The following is a 20,699-nucleotide window of genomic DNA, read 5'->3' as shown; positions in this document are numbered from 1 at the left end:
GCAATTATGAGGGTGAAATGCCCATTCTGGGAGATCCACAAGCAGAGAGAAGGTAAGCGGGAGACTTTTCCACAGCTGGTTGCAGGTTAAATTGAATGGCTTCAGGTACTAGCTAAGCTGTTAGATAAAGGACCTCACTAGTCCAACAGTGCTGCCAGGCTTGCAGACATATCCCACCAACCTTACAGATCCCTTTTTCCTTGATTTTTGTTACGGTGGGAAGAAGGAATCAAGAGGGAGCCTAAGATGGGTGCTCCTTTGGAAGTGTGTGTGTAGGGTGAGGCCTGTCAAGAGGAAGAAAGAATGTAAGTGGTGGGAGTGTCAGGAGGCAGGAGGACCTCTGACTCAGGCAGGAAGGAAAATGAAGAAACTTAGCAGTTGAAGAAGACGTGGGGAAGTGGGACTGTGACTCAGGCTGGAGGTGAGGCAGCGGGATGCAAGTTGGTCTGTGGCAACCGAGGTGGGGAGATAGAAAAAGAAGCCCTGAAGCATACCCAAGATGTGGCAGTCTGCACCAAAGCCCCTCCGTGCTGGAGGACTGCATGTTTTAGTTACAGTTCTTGGCCCTCCTGGCTGCAGCAATGCCAGGCAAATTGAAGAGTGCTCGTGTCAGAACTTGGCTCTTGGCAACCATGAGAGTGATCCCTGTGTGAAGGCCAGCTCCATGACTGTGTGCCTCCAGCCTCTCTGTAGGGCAAAAGTAGAACTTAAGCTATGCATTAGATAGTGTTCCTTCTTGTGGTTGTTTAACATTTGAAAGGGGGTTGCTTGTTAACAAGAATGTGAAGCAATCAACCTTCCAGGCTACAACGGAGGTGCAAAAAATCATCACAAATCTCGTCATTATTAGTTTCTCTTACAAGGTGTTTATCTTCAGGTTCCTGCTCTCTGTCTGCTTAGACCAGACATGCCTAGTAATAGAAACGAAATATTAAAAGCTTCCCTGTGCAAAACACTAAATGTCTTTTTTTTTTCCGTGGGAAATTATGAGTGAAAGAAGGAACCACACATAGCCGATGTTAGGCTGTCGAATGTACTTCTGGGAAGTATTCAGAATTTAGTGAAGACAGTTGTATGAGACTTTTCATGGGGTAAAATCCTTTCTATGATCAAAATTATATGCCATTTATGCTTGTATGTTTTCTTGAACATTGCTGCTTAATTTTTAAATAGCATGTCAGGTGTAATTAAGGGCATTGCACTCTACTGTTATTTGGGTCTGGTTCAGATGCTATGCTAGAAAATTACTTACTCACTGTAAAAGAAAATGTTTAGTCGCAAAACCCAAGGGTTAAAATAAGACCTCACAAAACTGTGTTTTAAATACATTGGTATATGATTTATATAATATGATTAATGATAACAGCCATCTAGTTTGCCTTTGCACATTTGCACTGCATCTTTTTGCACTTTCCTAGTGTTAGTATGTAAGATTTTTATTTATTTGTCATATCTTTGTCAACTTTTTATAAACTTTTTTCCAAGGGGGAAGAAGAACCACAGTCCCAAGGTTTTAATTTCCCTGAGTTTTCACAAGTGTTGTGCAAGGTCAAACCATTTCAGTGGTGTAAACAATTTCCTTTGAGCTTTCCAATATGCCAAGATAGTGTATATTCCTCTCTTAGGAATTTGCATTTCCTTATGCTGAGGAAAAATTGAAACTTGGATCTGCTGCATCCTGGGGGACTTCTGCAGCCACTTAGCCATAGGATAAGAACGCTTCCTTTTCTGGCTAATGTTTGAGAGAAAGGGATAGTACTTTGTGTGGATACTAATCCAATGTGTATGCCTAGAAAATGAATTCCTAAGAGGAGAACAGCCAAAGAACAATTACTTTGCAGGTCTTGCCCTCAAGGCTTGGTTGAATGTTGAACTACACAGTTGTATTTTAGGTGCATTGTTTCTGCCAGTGCCCAGAAAATACAAGGCTTCTGGATTGTTAAAGTATAAAATTTCAGATGCCTAAAGCATGAGGAGGGTTAGAGGTCTATGAACAGAGGTCTTAAATTTAAGTGCTGATATATTGCTTAAACCCAACTCAGTTCCTCTTGACCCTGTTACAGACAAAAGTTGAAACATAAGACCAAAGCTAAATATTACTCTACATCTTTTAAAGTTGAGGTCCAAACTTTTTCATGCTTTCTGATGTAAGGTCGTGTGTATATGGTCTTGAGGCAATTTTTTGCATGACTTCAAGTTTACTTTTACATATGAAAGGACAAATGTTTGCCTTAGGAAATAAGTTATCTTTATATGTGAAATTGTTGTGACTGACATTTGCATTATAACTTTGGCATGAAGAAAATTCAGTGGCTGAGTCAGCTAACTGCAGCAGTAGAACACTGATTTCATCCACTGGTGTATTTATCACAACTTCCATGTTGAGAGAAGCTTGTTCAGTTAAGACCTGTGCTGACCAAAGGCATGAAGGTCTATTTTATTATAATGAAGTAGTACTGAGGAGCTGAGATGGATGCATGTAGTCATACTACAAAACATACGTTAATTAATCCCTTGCTGGTTTTAATTATTGCTAAACATTGGGCTTATTGGCAAATAAAAGTTGATGCAAGTATGTAGTTGGTGTGGTACTTGCAGATGGTGCAGTTGTTCAGAGGATGTTCACCTGGATGTGGCAGGGCATGGAATGCTTTGTGTGCTTGCTGGCTCTGCCACATCGCTGTGCCTTGTCTGCTTTGGAGGAGTCGTGTGTCCCAGTGAGCTTGCTTGATTCCTCAGCGTTAATAGAGTAGAAGTGGTGATACGTAATTCCGACAGGAATATGGCTGGCAAAATATTATGTAGGTATTCACAGTGAAGCTGTTGTTTGGAATCTACTTTGAAAACAACTGATTTTTTTAGCATTGAAATGCAAATCTTCTTGTCTGTTTAGCAAGAGGCAGGGAAGAAATCACACCTCTTGGAACTGTTGTTTTCAGACTCCTGAGTGGCTTGCATTTGAAGAGGTATTTCACAGCCATCCACCTAGAGAGCTTTCCTTCTTGATGTAAATAATCTAAATGGTCAGAGCTGGAGCTAAGCTTTGATCAGATGATGAATTCTTAACTCAGGTGACACTGAATTCTCATTGGATTTAGGGTCTGCTCCAAGACCATTTAAACTGGTGAATTTTAAATGAGGTTTATAGTATAAAGTTAACCACCGTACGAGACTGAAAGTTGTTTAAGGAAGCCGTCTTTAAAAGATGTAAGTAGAATTTTAGTAGAACATAATCCTCTGTATTGGCACCATGATCAAGATGGATCTCAATAGAGAGTCTCCATCTCTAAGCAAATTGAGTGCATTCAGTGTTTTTAGAGGCACAGCAGAACAGTATATTTAGAAGTGTATCTGAAATTATTAAAAGAATGTAAATTGTTTAGTCTTCTCAGTTCCAGGATTTTATTTAAAGCAGCTCTGACTGTTAGGGCATGTTGAGGCAGCTTGAATTCCTCTTGTATTCCCATACCTCAGAGCTTCCCATTGGCTGTCTCCAGACTTTCGAAAGCACCTATTCAGTAGGAAGCCCTAAAGCCAAAAGCTTGTGAGTATAGTCTTTAGAGCCCAAGGGGTTTAAATACAAAAGTTAACCTCAGCTCAAGAAGGCCAGGCTGCTTGTCAGTGACGAGGGGAGGATCCTGTTCTTATTCACCGTTGCAGATTTTAACTGAGTGATCAGTTGCCCATTTAGGCCCTCTGAGCTAAAATTAACTTTTTTGAGTTAATCCTTCTCTTCTTACTCCACTGGTCTCTAGGAACGCTGGAAATGACAGACCGCCAAGTGATTAAATTATTTCTTGAAAATAAAGTTCTGAGGAGACTTAGGTGCTTTCAAAAATTTTATCTCAAGACATTCAAGGACGTAATTGTACCCCTGCAACTTATATGTCATAGTAATAAAAATATAATTTCTATTAATACTTTTCTTTCTTTTATGTTAGCAGATGGACCATATCTTCAAATCATAGAACAGCCAAAACAGGTAAGAACAAGACTACATTTTGAAAACGAATTACTACATTCAGCCTTGAATAAATTTAAGACTAGAAAGAAAGAGTACAGAAAAGGCTGAACTCTCAGAACAAATGTGACACTTGAGCATTTTTAACTCTTGTAGTTAAATCGTTGCCTGTTTTGTTTTGTTTTCATCTTTGGGTCTCTGTGGGAGTGTCGTAATACAAAAAAACCCTGAGGATTTTAAAAGTATGTCTTGCTAAGTGACATCTTAGAAATGACTCTTGCAGGACCCCAGTATTTGGAAATATAAACTAGCAGACCAAACACGGAAAATTTTTAGGATTTGTTTCATGTTTCTTGAAACACAAGAAGGAAAAAAGAAAAACACTTCACTCTGTTCCCAACTTACAGGAACTTTTGACTTGTGCTTTGTCATGTTAAAGAAATTCAGTTCTTTGAGATTCCTTTTGTTGTGGTTGTCTGTTTTGAATAATCCAAGAAAAATGAAGATAAGTTCTTGAATGTAACTTTTTGTCTGATTATGTAGCAAACACTGACTTATGTTCTTCTGACAGCAGAGAAGTTATTCCAATTCACTGGTTAGTTTTCGTGCAGCTGATGTACAGAGTGATTGCTGGGTAAAGATTGCCCTGAAGTATTGCCTGGGTACTGTTCCCCTTTAGCTGGTGGCACCTGCAATTACAAGGATTCTTCCTGAAGCTGTTACAGTATGGAGGCACCTTTCCTGTCTGCCCCAATGAGTTACAGAAAACCATACCTTACAGAGCTGTTCAGTAAACAGGAGAAGAGGGTGGCTAAAAGCTGTCCCACTCTCCTCTCGGTCTTCTACAGAAGCATAACACAATCCAGTCTTCCTGGCAGGATGCAGTGGCCAATATGGTTTCAATCACACAGCAGACATTTTTGTGCTTGAGCACACATCCAGAGTTAGGAACTCTTCATCATAGTCATAAGTGAAACAGCAGTGTACTGTGAACTCTTGGAATATGCTGCCTCTTCCTTGTTGTTTTAGTTCATTCCAAATCAGGCCATGTCTTTGTATGGTGGGCCTGACAGGATACAGTAGGTAAGGAGAAACCATTGTTTCCATGTGTGACTTCTCAGCAAGTGGCTCCTCTTGTGGAATACCCATGTGGCAAGCTGGGCAATGGTTTTTAACACAGTGATGAGGGTGATTCATCAGCAGAGGGCTGAGCTTAGGATCACTGTTGGAACAGACAGATGAGGGGAGTAAGACTGTGTGTGTGAAAATATAGCTAGGACAGCAAAGAAAATAGACTGGGGAAAGCCACACAGGTGACTGCTGGGTCTGCTGGTTTGAAGGCATCAAGGTGAAGAGAGACTGGGTCATCTCCTGTGTCCTGGCTGCAGAGGATGCTTTGCCTTTTGGACAACTTGAGCTCAAGCTCATCATAGCTGGGCACTTCACTTGCATACTCTTGGTCACTCAGTTCACCTTGGGAAGGCAATATCTGAAAAAAAGTCAGATCTTTAGATTTGCCTGGGAAACAAGTTCTTAACCTGAAAAGACTTTAGCAAGATAGGTATTGGAAGCTAATGTTTACAGAGTAGTTTTAAATCGTGTTGTTTGCTTTCAGCTAATATAGACTTCGAATTCAGAGTTGTCTTCTATTAGAGAGAAGCTGAATGACTCTTGACAAAGGCTACCACACTAACTGGTGCTACTTGAACAGACACTGGGATCTGGGGATGATGGAGATTTTGCCAGAAATTGCTGGACTGGAGAGTAGATCTGAATGGATAATTGGGGACCACATGAAATATATGGTTAAGTAGAGTTAGAGTTACCAAATACACTTGCTTAAGATTTGCATCTCTTGTGCCTTATAGATTACTGTGTTAAGTAAACGGGATGTTATTTGCTATAAATAAAAACAGAATCAGTGGAGAGCTGTGCTCTGGACTGGTTGCCAACATCCTACAGTTCTCTAAAGTATATTCAGATGTCTATTTATGTAACTGAGATGAAAACCCAGCCAAAGTCCACTGAAGCTTTTGTTCTCTTTCTGGACTTCACTGGTAGATAACAGCTTTCATACACTTTTCCCGGAAGGAAGAAGCATTTCTTCTGTTTCATTCCTATTCTTTCCTTTATGATGCTTTGGACTTCATTATTACTGGCTTCAATTTCGTCTGCCTAGCAGCAATCGTGGGAGAGAGTATCTGCTCTTGTGTTCTGTGCATGTTAGTTTTTATCCTATTTTGAGAGTATTAGTAGATCTCTGCTTTAAAATATCTTAACTGAAAGAAAAAAATTCAGATTGCTGCTGTGTGTAAGAGAGAATAGAACAGTTTCTCCAGAGCTACAGTTCAGTTGTGCTTTTTTAACCAGCACTCAGCATTTCAGGGATGAACAGTTGTAACTTTTCCATTTGGGCAAGTCTTGTTTGTATGTGTGCATGTGCTATTTTTCTTTTGGTTTTGTTTCAGAACGCCTTTCAAGTTTCTTTTCCTTTCTTTCCGCAGAGGGGGTTTCGTTTTCGATACGTGTGCGAAGGACCTTCACATGGTGGACTTCCTGGTGCTTCTAGTGAAAAGAACAAAAAATCTTACCCTCAGGTCAAAGTAAGTACATAAATCATTAATTTTCTGAACTGAATACAAGTGTCATATGTACGTGTAGAGTTACGGCATAGCAACATAAATTTGTATGAAATTACTCAAGAGTGACTACATTTCAGTCCCAACTTTCAAAATGTGATTGATTTTGAAAATAAAGATTTCTTCAGATTTGTGGGGTTATTTTGGCACCATTTTTATCTGCCAGCAGCTGGGCAGTAAGCTTTCCTGCACCAACCACCTCGCTGCCCTCGTGCGGACTAGTGGAGCTCTTCCCTACGGTGCAGTTTTAGCATGAAGCAAGACCTGAGCTGTTCAGTTGCTCCACGTCTATTGCAAAGCATGAGGCTGCTTAGTTATTCCACTTCACTCTGGGATGCTATTTACCAAGTTTTCCTATTTTTTCCTGTTTATGTTACTGCTTATTCAATACCTCTAGGATACTCTGTTCTTAAGAACTTAATTCCTTTACAGTCAACTTAAAACTTCTCATTTTAATAGTTACAATGTTATGTTCAGGTGTTGGCTGAACTCTTTTGGTGGATTTTTTTTTTTCCCCTCTGGAAAAAATTCAAATATGTTAATCAAAGGAATGTTCTGTGGAGGCATAATATGAATATTAGTGATTAGTCATTCTGGGATTGGACAACTGTCTTTGCCTATGGTTCTTGCAGCAAGTTCCTTTTCTGTGGAAGTTGGGGAAATGTACACTGCATCTTTTCAGTATTTTTTAACTTAAATGGAAGTCTTGGTCTTCTTACCTTATGTCTTTGAACTATTGCACTACAGATTATCTCATGAGGCGCACAGTTAATGTATTCTAATTCTGGTGTTACTTCTTAGTGTATTTTAATTCTGGTGTTATCTCTTACTCCTTTGTGGGGAAAGAAGAGGAGGGAAGAGTGGCACACAATCAACCTCTACCTCGGTGCGTGCCTCTCCTCAGTATGTGTGTAGTTCATTTGCAGGTCTTGGGAAAGGCTGGAGTTTGGAACAGTTACATCTCCATAAGAATCAGTATAAGCATGACTCAATGGAAAATAATCAGCATTGGCTGAGGTAACCTAGGCACTTAGTCTTGCAAATTGAGAAGGTGGGAAAGCTGATTTCATATAGCCTTGCAAAACTCCTATGAAAAATTACTAGCCCAGGCAAATGATCTGCTTGCTTTCCTCTTTCCTATTTTGACAGTAATGATGAACCAATGAATGAAATTTCACTGGTATGTTCAGATATAAAATAATTTACTTCAATTGAGCCCAGTCCTTGGATTCCAATCTAATTGTATATTGATAATAATGCAAGGGATACTTTATAAAGATGTGATAAGTCACACAATAGCATGACAAGGAGATATGCAATGAGGAGTTATACAGGAAACTAGAAAGCACAATGTTCTTTGGCTTTCCATCAAACCTTCTAATTTCATTGATCATCAGATTTGAATTTCATCTAAAGCTTCCCCACACACACACATGTCCCTTCCCCTCCCTCCCGTCCTACTGTGTGCATCTGGGTTTTTTGCTAGTACAAATCCCCACATGGCAACACCTGCTGGGAGAGGCTGGCAAGGGAACACAATAAGTAAATTCCTCAAGGCCATTGCTTGTTAGTGCCTGTTCTTGATTCAAGTGGTGCCAGTAAAGACTGAAGTGTTTCACACCTTTTCCTGTAAGTCTCTTCTGTGTTTTGTCAGTGTGCTCACCTTGTCATAACTGAGGGGAGCACAGCTGAAGATTGCTATTTTTTGTTGTGTTGGGGTTTTTTGTTTTGATTTGATTTTTTGATGGTTTTGGTTGGTTTTTTTACTCCTATGCCACTGTTTTCACAATAAAACCTCCATTATTAGTTGATCACAGTGCAGTGAAAGGACAGTAGCATGAGCTTTGGCTGTGCTGTAAAAAATGAGGCTTTGTGACAGATCTTTAAACCTTGGCCATGATGTGGTCAGTGCAACTCACATTCAGATCTGCTTTCTGCTTGGCCAACTCTGCACAGAAAACTGATATAATTTACCAGTAGCTACCATAGAATGTCCTGAAAATAGACATCGTCATTGCACTGAAAAGCATTGCAGCCTCCCTGCTCTGTTTTCGTAGGATTATCGATTGAAGGCCGAAAGAAAATACATTTATGTCATATGACCTCTTGCATAATGTGGGCTGTCCGACTTCACCATTGTTTTTTCTCCCTGCACCATCACTAGCTTGTAGTTAAGCTGGAACACATCAAGATGCATCTTTCATGTAAAGACTAGAGTTTTGAAGACTTTGCTATATCTCTACGCAAGGTGTTTTGGTAGTTAATTATGTGTGTTACCACTTCCTGTATAGTATATTCATAAATGGTGTAGGTGAGGAGTTAGTGTAGCAGTTCTTCAGTACCAGTCTTTACACTTAAATCAAATGTACCCTGGACAGCAAGGTGGAATTGATGTAAAATCTCTTGTTTTAATGGAACAGTCCTGACAAATGGAGTCTGGATAACAGCAGTATTTTTCTATAATATAAAAAGGGGATTCATTTATGGTTTATGGAATTATATTCCTTTGTTTAGCCCTTTCTTTGCTAGTAATCCTAATATGTAGAAAACATCTTGCATATTCAGAGGATTCTATACAACTTTGCATGTTATTATAGAGAGCAGAGAAGTTATAGATAATTAATATGTTATAATGGAGTTACATTTCATGATTGCAGTAGAAGGCTACCTAAAATGCTTCATTTAAATTTCACTTTCATTCACTTAGTGCAAGTAACACAATGCTGGAAAATTTTACTGTCTCGAACAGTTGAAATCAAAGCTTCTGAATTGCTTGTTTGTCATTAGCTTTTTGTCCAGGGAAAAAAAACAATCAATAGTATAAGACAGAATAAAACTGGAAAATCAAATATTATCACTAGCTTACTTAACTAACTACGTTTTTTATTTATAATTTGCTTGGGTTTTACGTACTTGAAAAAAAACGTGAGAAAACTTGTACAGAAGATTTCCAGTGGCCTCACATGTTTACCATGTGTGTTTTGGTCTTGCATACTGTTATTAGTGTGGACATACTCATGGTTTACACTGAAGTGCTTGATCCGGTTTTAGGTGTGAAAATGGGCTGAAAATAGTGGAGTTGCTGTGTGTGTGTGATTAGAGTGATTAGAAAGAGAAATAGGTGCTTTTGTAGTTGCTGGCTTTGTAGGTTTCACATGGTCTTTTCTATCATTTGCTTTCTGTTGTTGACCGATTGGTTTCTCTTCTTTAACTGGAAGAAACATCTTTGAAGTAGGAAAACATTCTTATAAAGTTTTTGCAAAATTTCGGAAACTATAAAAATTGGCTGGGGTCTGGATTGCAGGATGATGGGAAATAACTGAAAAAACTTTCAACTCTTGGTTTGAAATTGACTCAACTTCAAATTCACAGGGTCCTTTTCATCTTTCAGACAAATCTCTCACACAGAAACAGCAGATAAGTGTGAGCCTACAGCATTTTAACTTTATCAGATCAATTGAATGCTGCTTCAGTACAGGATATAATCGAGTATTACAGCTATACTCTTCCCAGGAACTCCTTATTTTCTTTTTTTGCTTCATCTTTAATTTGAAGATTAGAAGGTGATTTTTTTTTTATCACAACTCTCATTTTGAGCCATACAGCACTCACATGCTATCTCCCTCCCATGCTGAGTATATGTTTTTTTGTCAACACCATAATCCCTGTGATTATATAGATATTCAGCATTGTAACATACCTTCTACCTTTTAATGCCTTTGACAGTGCTTTTTAAGTTCGTACATAAAAGGTGATAGTTACTTAATACCAGAATATATACCTTAATATATACCTTAATGCCAGAATAAATTTCAAATTATTCTGAAATTGTGGCATTATTCAAGGACATGGGAAAATTATTTCAGACTTAATTTATGGTACATAAGGATATTTAACCATTCAGACTATTTTACTGGGCACCAAGATACCCTGGATGTCTCAAAATCAAGTAGGAAAGTCTGTCTGTAAGAAATTTAGGCAGGAGACAGTTCAGGGACATTCTGTAGCCTTTGCAACATAGGACATCAGACTGGTTGACAAAAATAGTCCTTTCTTGCCTAATGACCTACATAAGGTATTATGTTTTAAGAACCCTTTTGTTTTCCCCCTGAGAGAGAGACTACAAAGATCATGCTGAGCTGAGTAACGGGGGAGATTGCAATCTGGTTACCACTGCAGTTCTGTGTTCTGCTTTCAGAGGTTGGAAAGTCCTTGACGTGCAGCAGTCCTACCTCCGGGTTTCACTGTGGTTTCTACAGCTGATGAAGGATTGTCTTGAACTTTCCTGATGTGATACTAGAACATCCATGTTACTCATAATGAATGTAGTGCTGAAGATGTGCTTTAAAAAGGAGCTTTATAGCAGGGAAAGGCTTGTTTGTAGCGAGGGATAAAACGAAAATATTTTTTTTAAAGCCACCTTTTTGAAAAGTTAATTGTAGTAGTGGTGGTGACATTTATCACCAAATGTAATCCTTTTTATTTTCAAATGACTTTGTGAAAGGCACGTAGGAATTTTCTCACTCCTAGAATTACAGAAATAGTGTAGTGGTGACTATTCTGCATCTCTGTATTGTTTCAGTCCAGCAGAGATTACAATTTGGAAACAGGAGGGAAGCATGAGTACCCCATGTCTTGTATTTTATAAACTAACACTTGTAAAATGCACATTAGTACAGTATTATACAGTTAACTAGCAGGCAGTGAGTAATAAGAGAGCTTTTGCACACCTGCTTCTCCTGGAACAACTTTTTCATAGTTGGGATTTTTTTTGCTCTCAGCAGTGAATAGAAAGGCAGGGAGGGCATGCATTGTGCATATGCAAAGTGTTTCAGCTGTGATGGAATGGGTTCAAGAGTGGGGTTAACTGGAGTGAAGGAAGCTAGAAGGACTCAGTAATGTGGTGAAATTGAGGCAATCCCTCCTTATCAGCATTTTATCAACAATATAACCTTAAATATTCAGTTCATCACTGATTCATCGCTTTAATGTTTATCGTGATCCTTTAATACCTTGGTTGATTAGATCTATAAGCTGCTGTAATACAAAGAACTTTGCCCAAGGCAAATTAGAAGAAAAATCAGAGGAGGAGGGGAAAAAGCTCAACATTGTTAAAAGGGTTAATTAAGTGAATTAGAAGGGAAGGTAATGTTTGCTTTTTAAAAAGTGGGGTAATTTTGTGTTCAGCATAATTTGAAAGTGGTGCATAACCCATAACTGACTTGGAATATTACTTGTGAGGAAAGAAAATAAAGTTCTAAATAATATATATAAAGCAAATAACTTACCAATATGGTATGTTATTAGTAACTTTAGGTGTGGTTTTGAGGCATTGTTTGACATCACAGTTTCAAAAGCTGTTAAAAAATGTGTGGTGATTAGAAATTATGGCAGAGGGGAAAAAAAATTTTGTGATCTTCTAGAGTTGGCTCTATGAAAGCACACAGTTTGTCATAGCTTTAGTCCAGTGAAATTCTAGATGGGAATTTAGCATATATCTTCATGTATATTTAAGGGAGATATTTACTGGACTGGGTAGTATGTGTTGATGTAGCATATTGAACTGACAAAATACCTATTAATGTAGAATTCGTTCACTTTAAAATTTCTACCTGAAGAGTCATTGTAATGAGACCAAAATGTTTTAAACCAATCATAATGTTTAAAAATAAATTTTTAAAGTATTTTCAAATTGGGCAAAACAATGCAGGGTTTTTAGTTAAATACATACATTTTATGTATGCTTTTTAACAGATGGCAGAGTTTATTGTGAATTCAGTGGTCTGATTGAAATTTAAGGAGAGCAATGTGGAGTAAATGGTCAGAATGTAAAACTGAGATTCATGATTTAGGAAACAGAAGATGTTTTCCTTTAGCTTTTTTGGTCACTACTTCTGCCATTTGTATATCAAGTTTAATTGCAAAAAAAAAGTGTTGGCTTTTCTTTGTGATGATCTGGTACAGTTAGTCTGCCATTTGTATTTCATGAGGAACTGCATACACATTTCTCCTATGTAAGTTTGATTGCTTGTAAGTATGTAAACTGACAGAAAATACTCAACTGGAATTACTTGTTCCATTTAAGAAAAAAAAAAAGTAAGCAAACTATCCCACATTTTTTATATTTGTTTACAGATCTGCAATTATGTTGGACCTGCAAAAGTAATTGTCCAGTTAGTAACTAATGGGAAATACGTCCACTTACATGCTCACAGCTTGGTGGGTAAATTTTGTGAAGATGGAGTGTGCACAGTTAATGCAGGACCTAAAGATATGGTTGTAGGGTAAGTCTGTCAACTCCTTTGTAAACCTGAGCACCAACACTGTAAGAAGCAATGCAGAAATACTACTAAGGGGCAGCTAAATGGAGCACTAGTCTTCATGCTCTGATCTGTGTTTTGTTTGTATCTTAAACAGAAAAATCAATGATGTTGCTATTTACCTTTGTAGAATCTGTCCTAAGCAAGCTAAATAGGTTTTAGTAAATAATATTCACTTAGAATTTGTAGAATTTTAATCTCTTGGTGTCCAGTCCAAATTTGTATTGTAAATCCATTCTTTAAAATGTAAGTATATTTGATCAGAGAAGGGACTAAAGTTACTGAAGAAAAGCTTTTATTACTGCTTTGATTAATATTTTATTTTTGTTGAAATCTGCCACTAGGAATGTAATTAAGACAAAATCATTAGAAAATAGAATTACTAAATTTGAAATTAATGCAAGACATGTATAAACGTGAAAATACTAAATGAGTCAAACTTTCAAAGTTTAAAGCAGTAAGATTGTTGTGAAATTGTAGTTGGTCTGTTCTTGTTTAATTTAAAAGAATAGTTTATATCGGTAAATGAAACTGAGGCTCCCAACTATGTTTTCAGGCTTAGATCAGGTTTCATGCTGGCTGTGAGTTTTAGTTCTGTGATCTCAAGAATGTCTTTGTTGGTGAAGAAGATGAAGTTTAAAAAGCTGAGAAGGTTGGGAGAGAGATATTCTTTTAAACTGTAACTTTTGATGTCCAAGCCCAGTGCACTGACTTTACCGAGAACAACAATTTAAATAGCTTTATTTTAAATGCTCCTTTTCATCTTGAAAAGTTTGGCTCATTTACTAACCTGTCTTGTTTTTCATCAGATGTCAGATGTTTAGAAACAGCTTTCCTGTCCTCACTTGACCTGCATGAAAATTGAGTTATTGTCTTGTTTTCATACTTCCAGATCTAATTGATTTTTAAATGTGCCAAGAGATTTTTACAAAAGCAGATCTTACATTGTGGAAGTTTTCATTCAAAGAGATACCTGAAGTGTCTGGATGAATGACCAGAGCCTTGTTTAAAATATTTTCTTTGGAAAATATTGCACTGTTGTAAGCTTCTTAGCTTGCTCTCCAAACCATTTTAAACAGATGGAGCTTATTCTGAGCAGTTTCTTTGCTTAACAGACATACAGAATGACATATTAATGTCATTGCCAAGACAGAGCAAACAAAGTGTAACAACCAGATTTTCCAATGTTTAGTAAGTTGCCTTCACAGTGTAAGTTTGAAACCTGAGAAATTACTACTTATGCCGTAGAAAAATCCTGTGCACCCATAAGATCACTGCCATATGATGGTGCTCATTTTACATGTGTTATAAGCTTGGCTCAGTTTTGCTTGGTGGAGAATTTACCCTCAAGAACTAATAGTGCCTAATTAAGCCTGCAGAGTCCTCCTTTTGACTTCATTTGTGTAGCTGTCTCTGGTAACAGAAAGACTGCCTGCTGCAGGTTTGGCATAAAGTATTAAGAAAATACCTTCCTCAATCAAAATTTGGCAGGTTTGCAAATCTTGGAATACTTCATGTCACAAAGAAGAAAGTGTTTGAAACTCTGGAAACACGCATGATAGATGCTTGCAAGAAGGGATACAACCCAGGACTCCTGGTGCATCCTGAACTCGGCTATCTGCAGGCAGAAGGATGTGGAGACAGACAGCTAACTGGTATGTAGAAATGATAGCCTGGTTTTAATTGGTCTTTTACTAAAAACAGATTGAGCTTCTGAAAACACAGGTTCTTGGGTAGGAAAGCAGCCTGTGACTGTGTGCATTAAGATCTGTTGTGCTGTTGATGTGTTTTAGGGAGTCTGAAACAAAGAGTCTTTGCTGTCAACAGACAGATGAGAAGGAAGCAACTTCCTTCCATAGCTGCCTGTACCCACCTCTGCACCTATATTCCATTGCTCTTAAGCTATTTAATAAGCCTTAGAGTAATTTTGCATTATTGCAGCAAGACATGATATTCTTAATTAACTTAGGAACCTCCTTTCGAGAACACTCTTTCCTTCAGCTGCGTTTCACCTGTGTCCTTGTAAAACCTGTGGTCTGTGTTGCTTTCAGGTACTGTGTAAAGGAGCCATCCTTCTTTTTATCACTCTTAACACCAGGAATTCCAGTGTCCTTAGTGGTGGCCTTTGTCCTTTTTGCAACCATTATAAATTGAGAGCAGCAGATAGTAATTTTCTGTCTTTTAATTATATGCCTTAAGTAAGATCTGATGCACAAACTGCATTATGAGTGCAGTATAATTTGAATGCTGCTCCTCTCTGCTTAAAAACAGAGAACCCGATGGATACTGTGTGAAAGAACGCATTTCCTCACTGTTGGTGCCTTTTGATAGTAATGTTTGTTCCATCTGTTTTGTTATGTGTCCTCTACCCCTTGTGTTACTTCATCTGTCTCCTTGTCGGTTCCAGAACGAGAGAGAGAAATTATCCGCCAGGCAGCGATACAGCAAACTAAAGAAATGGATCTCAGTGTCGTGCGTCTCATGTTTACAGCCTTTCTTCCTGACAGTAATGGCAGTTTCACACGGAAACTTGATCCCGTTATATCAGATGCAATATATGACAGCAGTAAGTATATTTGGCTTTAGTTACTTTTTTAACAAGGGGCAAGCTTTTGTACATACAAAAATGATGGGTAGATATTGCTATACATAGACTCATCTAGCCCTGCTGCTTGCCTGTTATTTGATGAATAACAGGTAAGTAGCCCATGGATAATTAGCCCCATGTCTGTCCGAGTACATGTAGTATCATTCTGGTTTTTAATGGATGGTGATGTAAGCCACTGAGCAAGATGTTATGTTGCTGTTGGCATGTTTAATCCTGCCGCTTTTATTATGAGGATTTTGTAAATTCTTGTTACATTCGTAAGAAGGGCTTGAATTTTGCGGTTTTCGGTTGCTTTTTGTGACAAAGTCTTGTCACACGGGATGTGAGGAAAAAATTACTTTGCTTCAGTCTTTGTTGAGAATTTGACACCTTTCAGTTTTGCTGACCATCTGCTTGTCCTTGTTTTGAGAGACTAACATAACCAGAGTTCTCAATTCATTTCCTTTAGATCTGTCAGTGTTTTCTGTGCTTCTGTTACATCCCTCTGTTTGTCTTTTTTCTAAGTGAATCTTTTCACTTCATGTTTTCCCTTGTGCTTTTCAATTATACTGACTCATTTTACCTGAATCCTTTCTGCTGCCTGAGTTATCCTCCCTGAGGCTGTGGATTACCATGTTCCTGATAGTCATTCTCTAATGACTCAGAAAAAGTACCATTTTTTTCTTTTGCAACAGTCATGTCTATATCATTGCTTTTTAAGGGCAAAGTCTAGATGAAAAGGTATTAAATGCAACTATTCTACTATGTCTGTTCCTTGCTATTAATTGGGAAATGTAGTGATGTCAAAAATTTTTACTTTAACTAAGGAGACAAATAAAGGGGAAATTTTGTAAGCGTGTTTCTGCTGTTGCAGTTTGCTACACAGATGTCAGTTACTAGTTTCTGATCTCCCAAGGGGAATTCTTGATTGTTAATTTCAGAAGATTTTTCTTGGGTTTTGTTTGTTGTATATGTTTTTTCTAATACTCTTCTTTGGTTCCATTCAAGCCTCTTTCACACAACAGACATGGTTTGTGGTAGCATAACTGCCTGTCACAGCTGCTTTTACTTATCAGATGATAGTTCTGTCTGGAGGACCAATAGCTGTTTATCGATGTCTCTGCTAGGATCCGTGGAGGTGGGCTTCTTTATCACAGTCCAGTAGACTGGCCAAAAACTGACATGCTTTCAAGTAAACCACAGTATAAAGCAAAGCATTGTATATAGTGAGATACAGAAAACAGCTCTCAAGAGTGTCAGGCTGTCAGCAGGGAAGAAAAAGCTATGTTCTCTTGTACTGCCCTTTTGTCATAAAATTAGTACTAGTGCAGGTTGCTGGATGCAGTTCACTGCTGGGCTACTTTGCTAGTGGAGTAATTATGGACCTTATTTTATAGTTCATAGTTCAGTCAAAGCTTAGAGGATACAAGGTTATGCCTTTCATATGAAAAGCTGTTGATTTATTCATGTTTAAAAAAAAAGACAAATTTAAGTAGGTTGTATTGGAGGCTTGTCTTTCTATTGCATTTCTGTGTGTTTTGCTTGTTTGTTTTTTTTTTTAAATCTTTAACTGTTATGAAGTTAAGCATTTTTTTTACCTTTCCTTTCAACAGAAGCTCCCAATGCCTCCAACTTAAAAATTGTAAGAATGGACAGAACAGCAGGGTGTGTGACAGGAGGGGAAGAGATTTACCTTCTCTGTGACAAGGTTCAGAAAGGTAAGAGTCCGAGTATTTTAAGATGCACCAGGGTGTTCATCTGGAGTACATGTGAAGCCTGCTGTGCTGCCTTAGTATTCTCCCACTCTGATACTGCAGCAGGATTTGTAAGCACACAGCCTTTCTAGAAGTCAGGCCAGCAGTCCAAAAATTAATAAATCAAAATAGTCTCTTGCAAACAAATTCAGCTTGTGTTGCCTCCACTGAGACCATGTGGTCACCTTTGTTCTTCTCAAGAGTTTGCCCTTCACCATATTCTGGATTTTCTTGTGGGTGGTGGGTCCTGGGTGACATTTGACTCCATTAACTAACACCTACTCTGAATTATTCTAAAGCTTATGATTTATCATTAAGTTCCTGATTATAAGGAGTAAGTATGAACATTCTCTGTTGACCATGGATGGGAACTTAATGTGTTCAGCACTACTGCTAGTAACTTCATTTTTATGTATATGCTAACGGTAGAGATTACTGTATGTAAACATACTTCTCATAGGTTCATTTTCAGTCTCTGCTCATGGCTTTGAATGTATCAGAATTTGGCAGTGTGGATTTGGATGCTTTGGTTTTGTATAGGAAGATAGTGGTTAATATGGTTGATTGTATTTGGGCTAAACTAAAAAGAAAAAAACATGGGAACAGGGGAAGTCCTTTGCATTTCTCAGGTATAGGTAGTACTTGAGACTCCCTGGTGTGGATTGCACGGTAGAGTGGGTACCTTGTTCTCATCTGTTTGGAATCAGTTCCTGCACATGTTGTTAAAATCACACTGACATTTTCTGTTAAGGCAGGCTGTCCTTTTCCATCTCTCTTTCTTGCAAATGCCCTTCTATGAATTAGGGAAGAGAGAGGGCTTTGGGGACTTCCAGGGACTTAGAAAAGAGATAGGGCTTTGAGGGCTTCTTAAAAGAAGGGACTTTGAAAAAACTATTTCCCTTCAGTAGTGTATCTACCCTTTGCCATCAGGGCTGAGATAAAACATAACTCTTGTGCACAAAATAAATAAATAAATGTCTGACTCAGTGGAAGCCCTGCGGTGGGGTTTCCCCTCAGCCTGATTGGGGTTTCCCCTGACCTCATTGCTTTCAGAAACCTCATGCCTGAAGGAACTTGAGCATGCAGGACAGCAGGACTGGAACTGGTGGTTCACAGTCTTGAGTCTAGCAGGTGTTGGATCAGAGGAAGCAGTCTGTCTGCTCCAGAAGCCTGTCCTGCATCAGTCAACCTAAGAGAAAATGGGCTTTTTCTGGTTTTTTTTTCTTGCCAGGAGTGCCGGGAAAGGAATTTGCTAGTGTGACGTTTCTCAAAAAAATATAAATAAATAAATACAAAGAGAATGAAAGAAGATTTGCTTAGAGGAGCAAAAGCCAAATGACGTGTTTCTGGCCGGTGCTGTGTTTGGAGGGTGAAGGATTGCTGCTGACATGCTGCTCGCTCACACCCTTGCCGCCTCTCTGGGCTGCAGCTCCAAAGTGGCACTCTGCCAGCAGCAAGCGGAACTTGAACTGTGGCACTTCAGGTTTTGCTACAGTTTTTTGAACTGAAACTGTTGGAGGAGAGAGGGTGGTTTCTACATTTCACGCTTCAAGTTCTCCCCTCCTTACATGTTGGTTTCAAATAAAGCTCCTCTGGAATGTTTTATAGCCCTAGAATAGGAAGAGGTAGTGAACCTAGTTCTCTTTTCACAGCTCAGTAAGTAGCAACTTCAGTGAAGTCATTACAATCAGGCTGACCTAACACTGGTGTCAAAAATGGGTTATTTCTGATGTTTTCATAAAATGGATAAAGCTAATTGATATATTGTGTAATATTGTCATTCAGCCAAGAAGTAAATGTGTTGATTTTTATCTGAAATAAACTTAGCCAAAGGTTAAACAAATGCCCAAACATCCCAGAGTGTGCTTCTTTCATTCTTCGCAGATGATATTCAAATACGTTTCTATGAAGAGGATGAGAATGGTGGTATGTGGGAAGGCTTTGGAGATTTTTCTCCTACAGATGTACATAGACAGGTAAGTAACAGCATTTGTCATTTGTTAATGATTTTCTCATCTCTGTAAGCTAGGATTATATTATAATTAGTAAATGAGGTGAAAGCATCTGTATTCTGTACTGACCTCTTCTTTGGCTGTTTACTTCCTAGTAACAATACAAACTTAACAGTTCTTTAAAGACCTACATTAGGTAACTATGCAGGTTGGGAATACAATGCAAGGAAATGAGGAGATAGCACATGCACCACTGTAAATTGGGATACGATATATAAACAGCTCTGAGAGCTCCTGTGAGCACAGTGATAAAACCACAGAATAGATGCTAAATGAGGAGGGGACAAACAGTGCAGTACTAACATATGTGATGGGGTGGTACTTTGCATGACAGTTCTGTCTTTCCCTAAAGGCCTTAGGATTCAACCTCAGGAGTGAAACTGAAAACTACAATGGAAGTTTATTGTTGTAACAGCCCTTTGCTACAACTTTTTGCCTCCCAAGCTGTAAACCAACTCCTACAAAACAGTGCAAACGTAAAAACAAAGTTGTCAAAACCCATGCTCCGTGACAGTTATCTTCCTATTGTTTCCTTCCCAGTTTGCTATCGTGTTCAAAACCCCCAAGTATCGCGATGTCAATATCACAAAGCCGGCATCTGTGTTTGTACAACTGCGGAGGAAATCGGATCTGGAAACAAGCGAACCAAAGCCTTTCCTCTACTACCCAGAAATTAAAGGTAATTCATTAAACCTGTTTTATATATTGGAAACAGAAACTGTAGGGTCCCTAGAAGTGTTTTTAATAAGTTAAGACTTGCTGGATAAGGACTTTTTTTTTTAGTTGTTGTTTTTAGAAAATATTATATTTGCCTCTTAATTTTGGGCAGAGCCAATATGAAGCGTGGTAGCTTTGTAATGGCTTTGTAGGTGTTTTTATTGGACTGGTAGGCAGTAAATCGACAAATATTTTCTTAGTGAGGCTCGCTCATGCACACATGCCTGTCTGTACGGTAGATGGCACTCTCTTCCTCTGAGTTTCTGCAAAATAATATCTGAGGGCATTTTACTGTCAGTAATTTCAGCTGAAACCTTAAACCAAAGATTGGTTGGTATCTGGTGGAAAAGGTACGTATTTTGCAGTTCTCACATTTTACCAGCATGCCAAGTCACTGATCTTTTTGAATTTTCCAAGACCGAGACATTTCTTGTGAGAGCAGGGAAAGTGCTGTTGCAATCTCTTGTGTTTAAAATTTCAGTTACTTAGCAGAAGTAGAATAGTTGGTATTGGACCTGCTTCCTAAATTATTAGTGAAAAGAAGTTTAACTAGCAGATCTGTGCCCTTTTGAAGTCTGCATTTGAAATGTTTGACATTAATGGCAGAAGCAATCATGATTTTAAATACCAATAATGTTAATGATGGAAATGCCTTGAGGCCCAAGTCATAATTGCTGTTTCATTGTATTAAGACAATCTTTCTGCTTAA

General features: G+C 38.3%; 1 protein-coding gene across 6 annotated transcripts in view; it reads left to right on the top strand.

The window, feature by feature from the left end:
- Positions 1–20,699, top strand: part of NFKB1 (nuclear factor kappa B subunit 1) — a 56,883-nt gene that overhangs the window by 16,991 nt on the left and 19,193 nt on the right. For 5 of the 6 annotated variants that reach the window (XM_027717873.2, XM_027717870.2, XM_039381514.1 and 2 more), the window contains 8 exons: positions 3,942–3,982; positions 6,466–6,564; positions 12,736–12,884; positions 14,412–14,575; positions 15,328–15,486; positions 17,121–17,225; positions 19,146–19,237; positions 19,814–19,952. In XM_027717873.2, the coding sequence (XP_027573674.2) occupies positions 3,942–3,982; positions 6,466–6,564; positions 12,736–12,884; positions 14,412–14,575; positions 15,328–15,486; positions 17,121–17,225; positions 19,146–19,237; positions 19,814–19,952 (948 nt within the window). The remainder of the gene's footprint in view (positions 1–3,941; positions 3,983–6,465; positions 6,565–12,735; positions 12,885–14,411; positions 14,576–15,327; positions 15,487–17,120; positions 17,226–19,145; positions 19,238–19,813; positions 19,953–20,699) is intronic. The other variant, XM_027717871.2, reaches the window with a different exon arrangement.

Source organism: Pipra filicauda, unplaced genomic scaffold (assembly GCF_003945595.2).
Source record: "Pipra filicauda isolate LSUMZ 115617 unplaced genomic scaffold, ASM394559v2 scaffold228_size1260155_pilon, whole genome shotgun sequence".
Lineage (NCBI taxonomy): Eukaryota > Metazoa > Chordata > Aves > Passeriformes > Pipridae > Pipra > Pipra filicauda.
The sequence above is the reverse complement of the archived record's forward strand: the minus strand, read 5'-3'. Positions and strand labels throughout refer to the sequence as shown.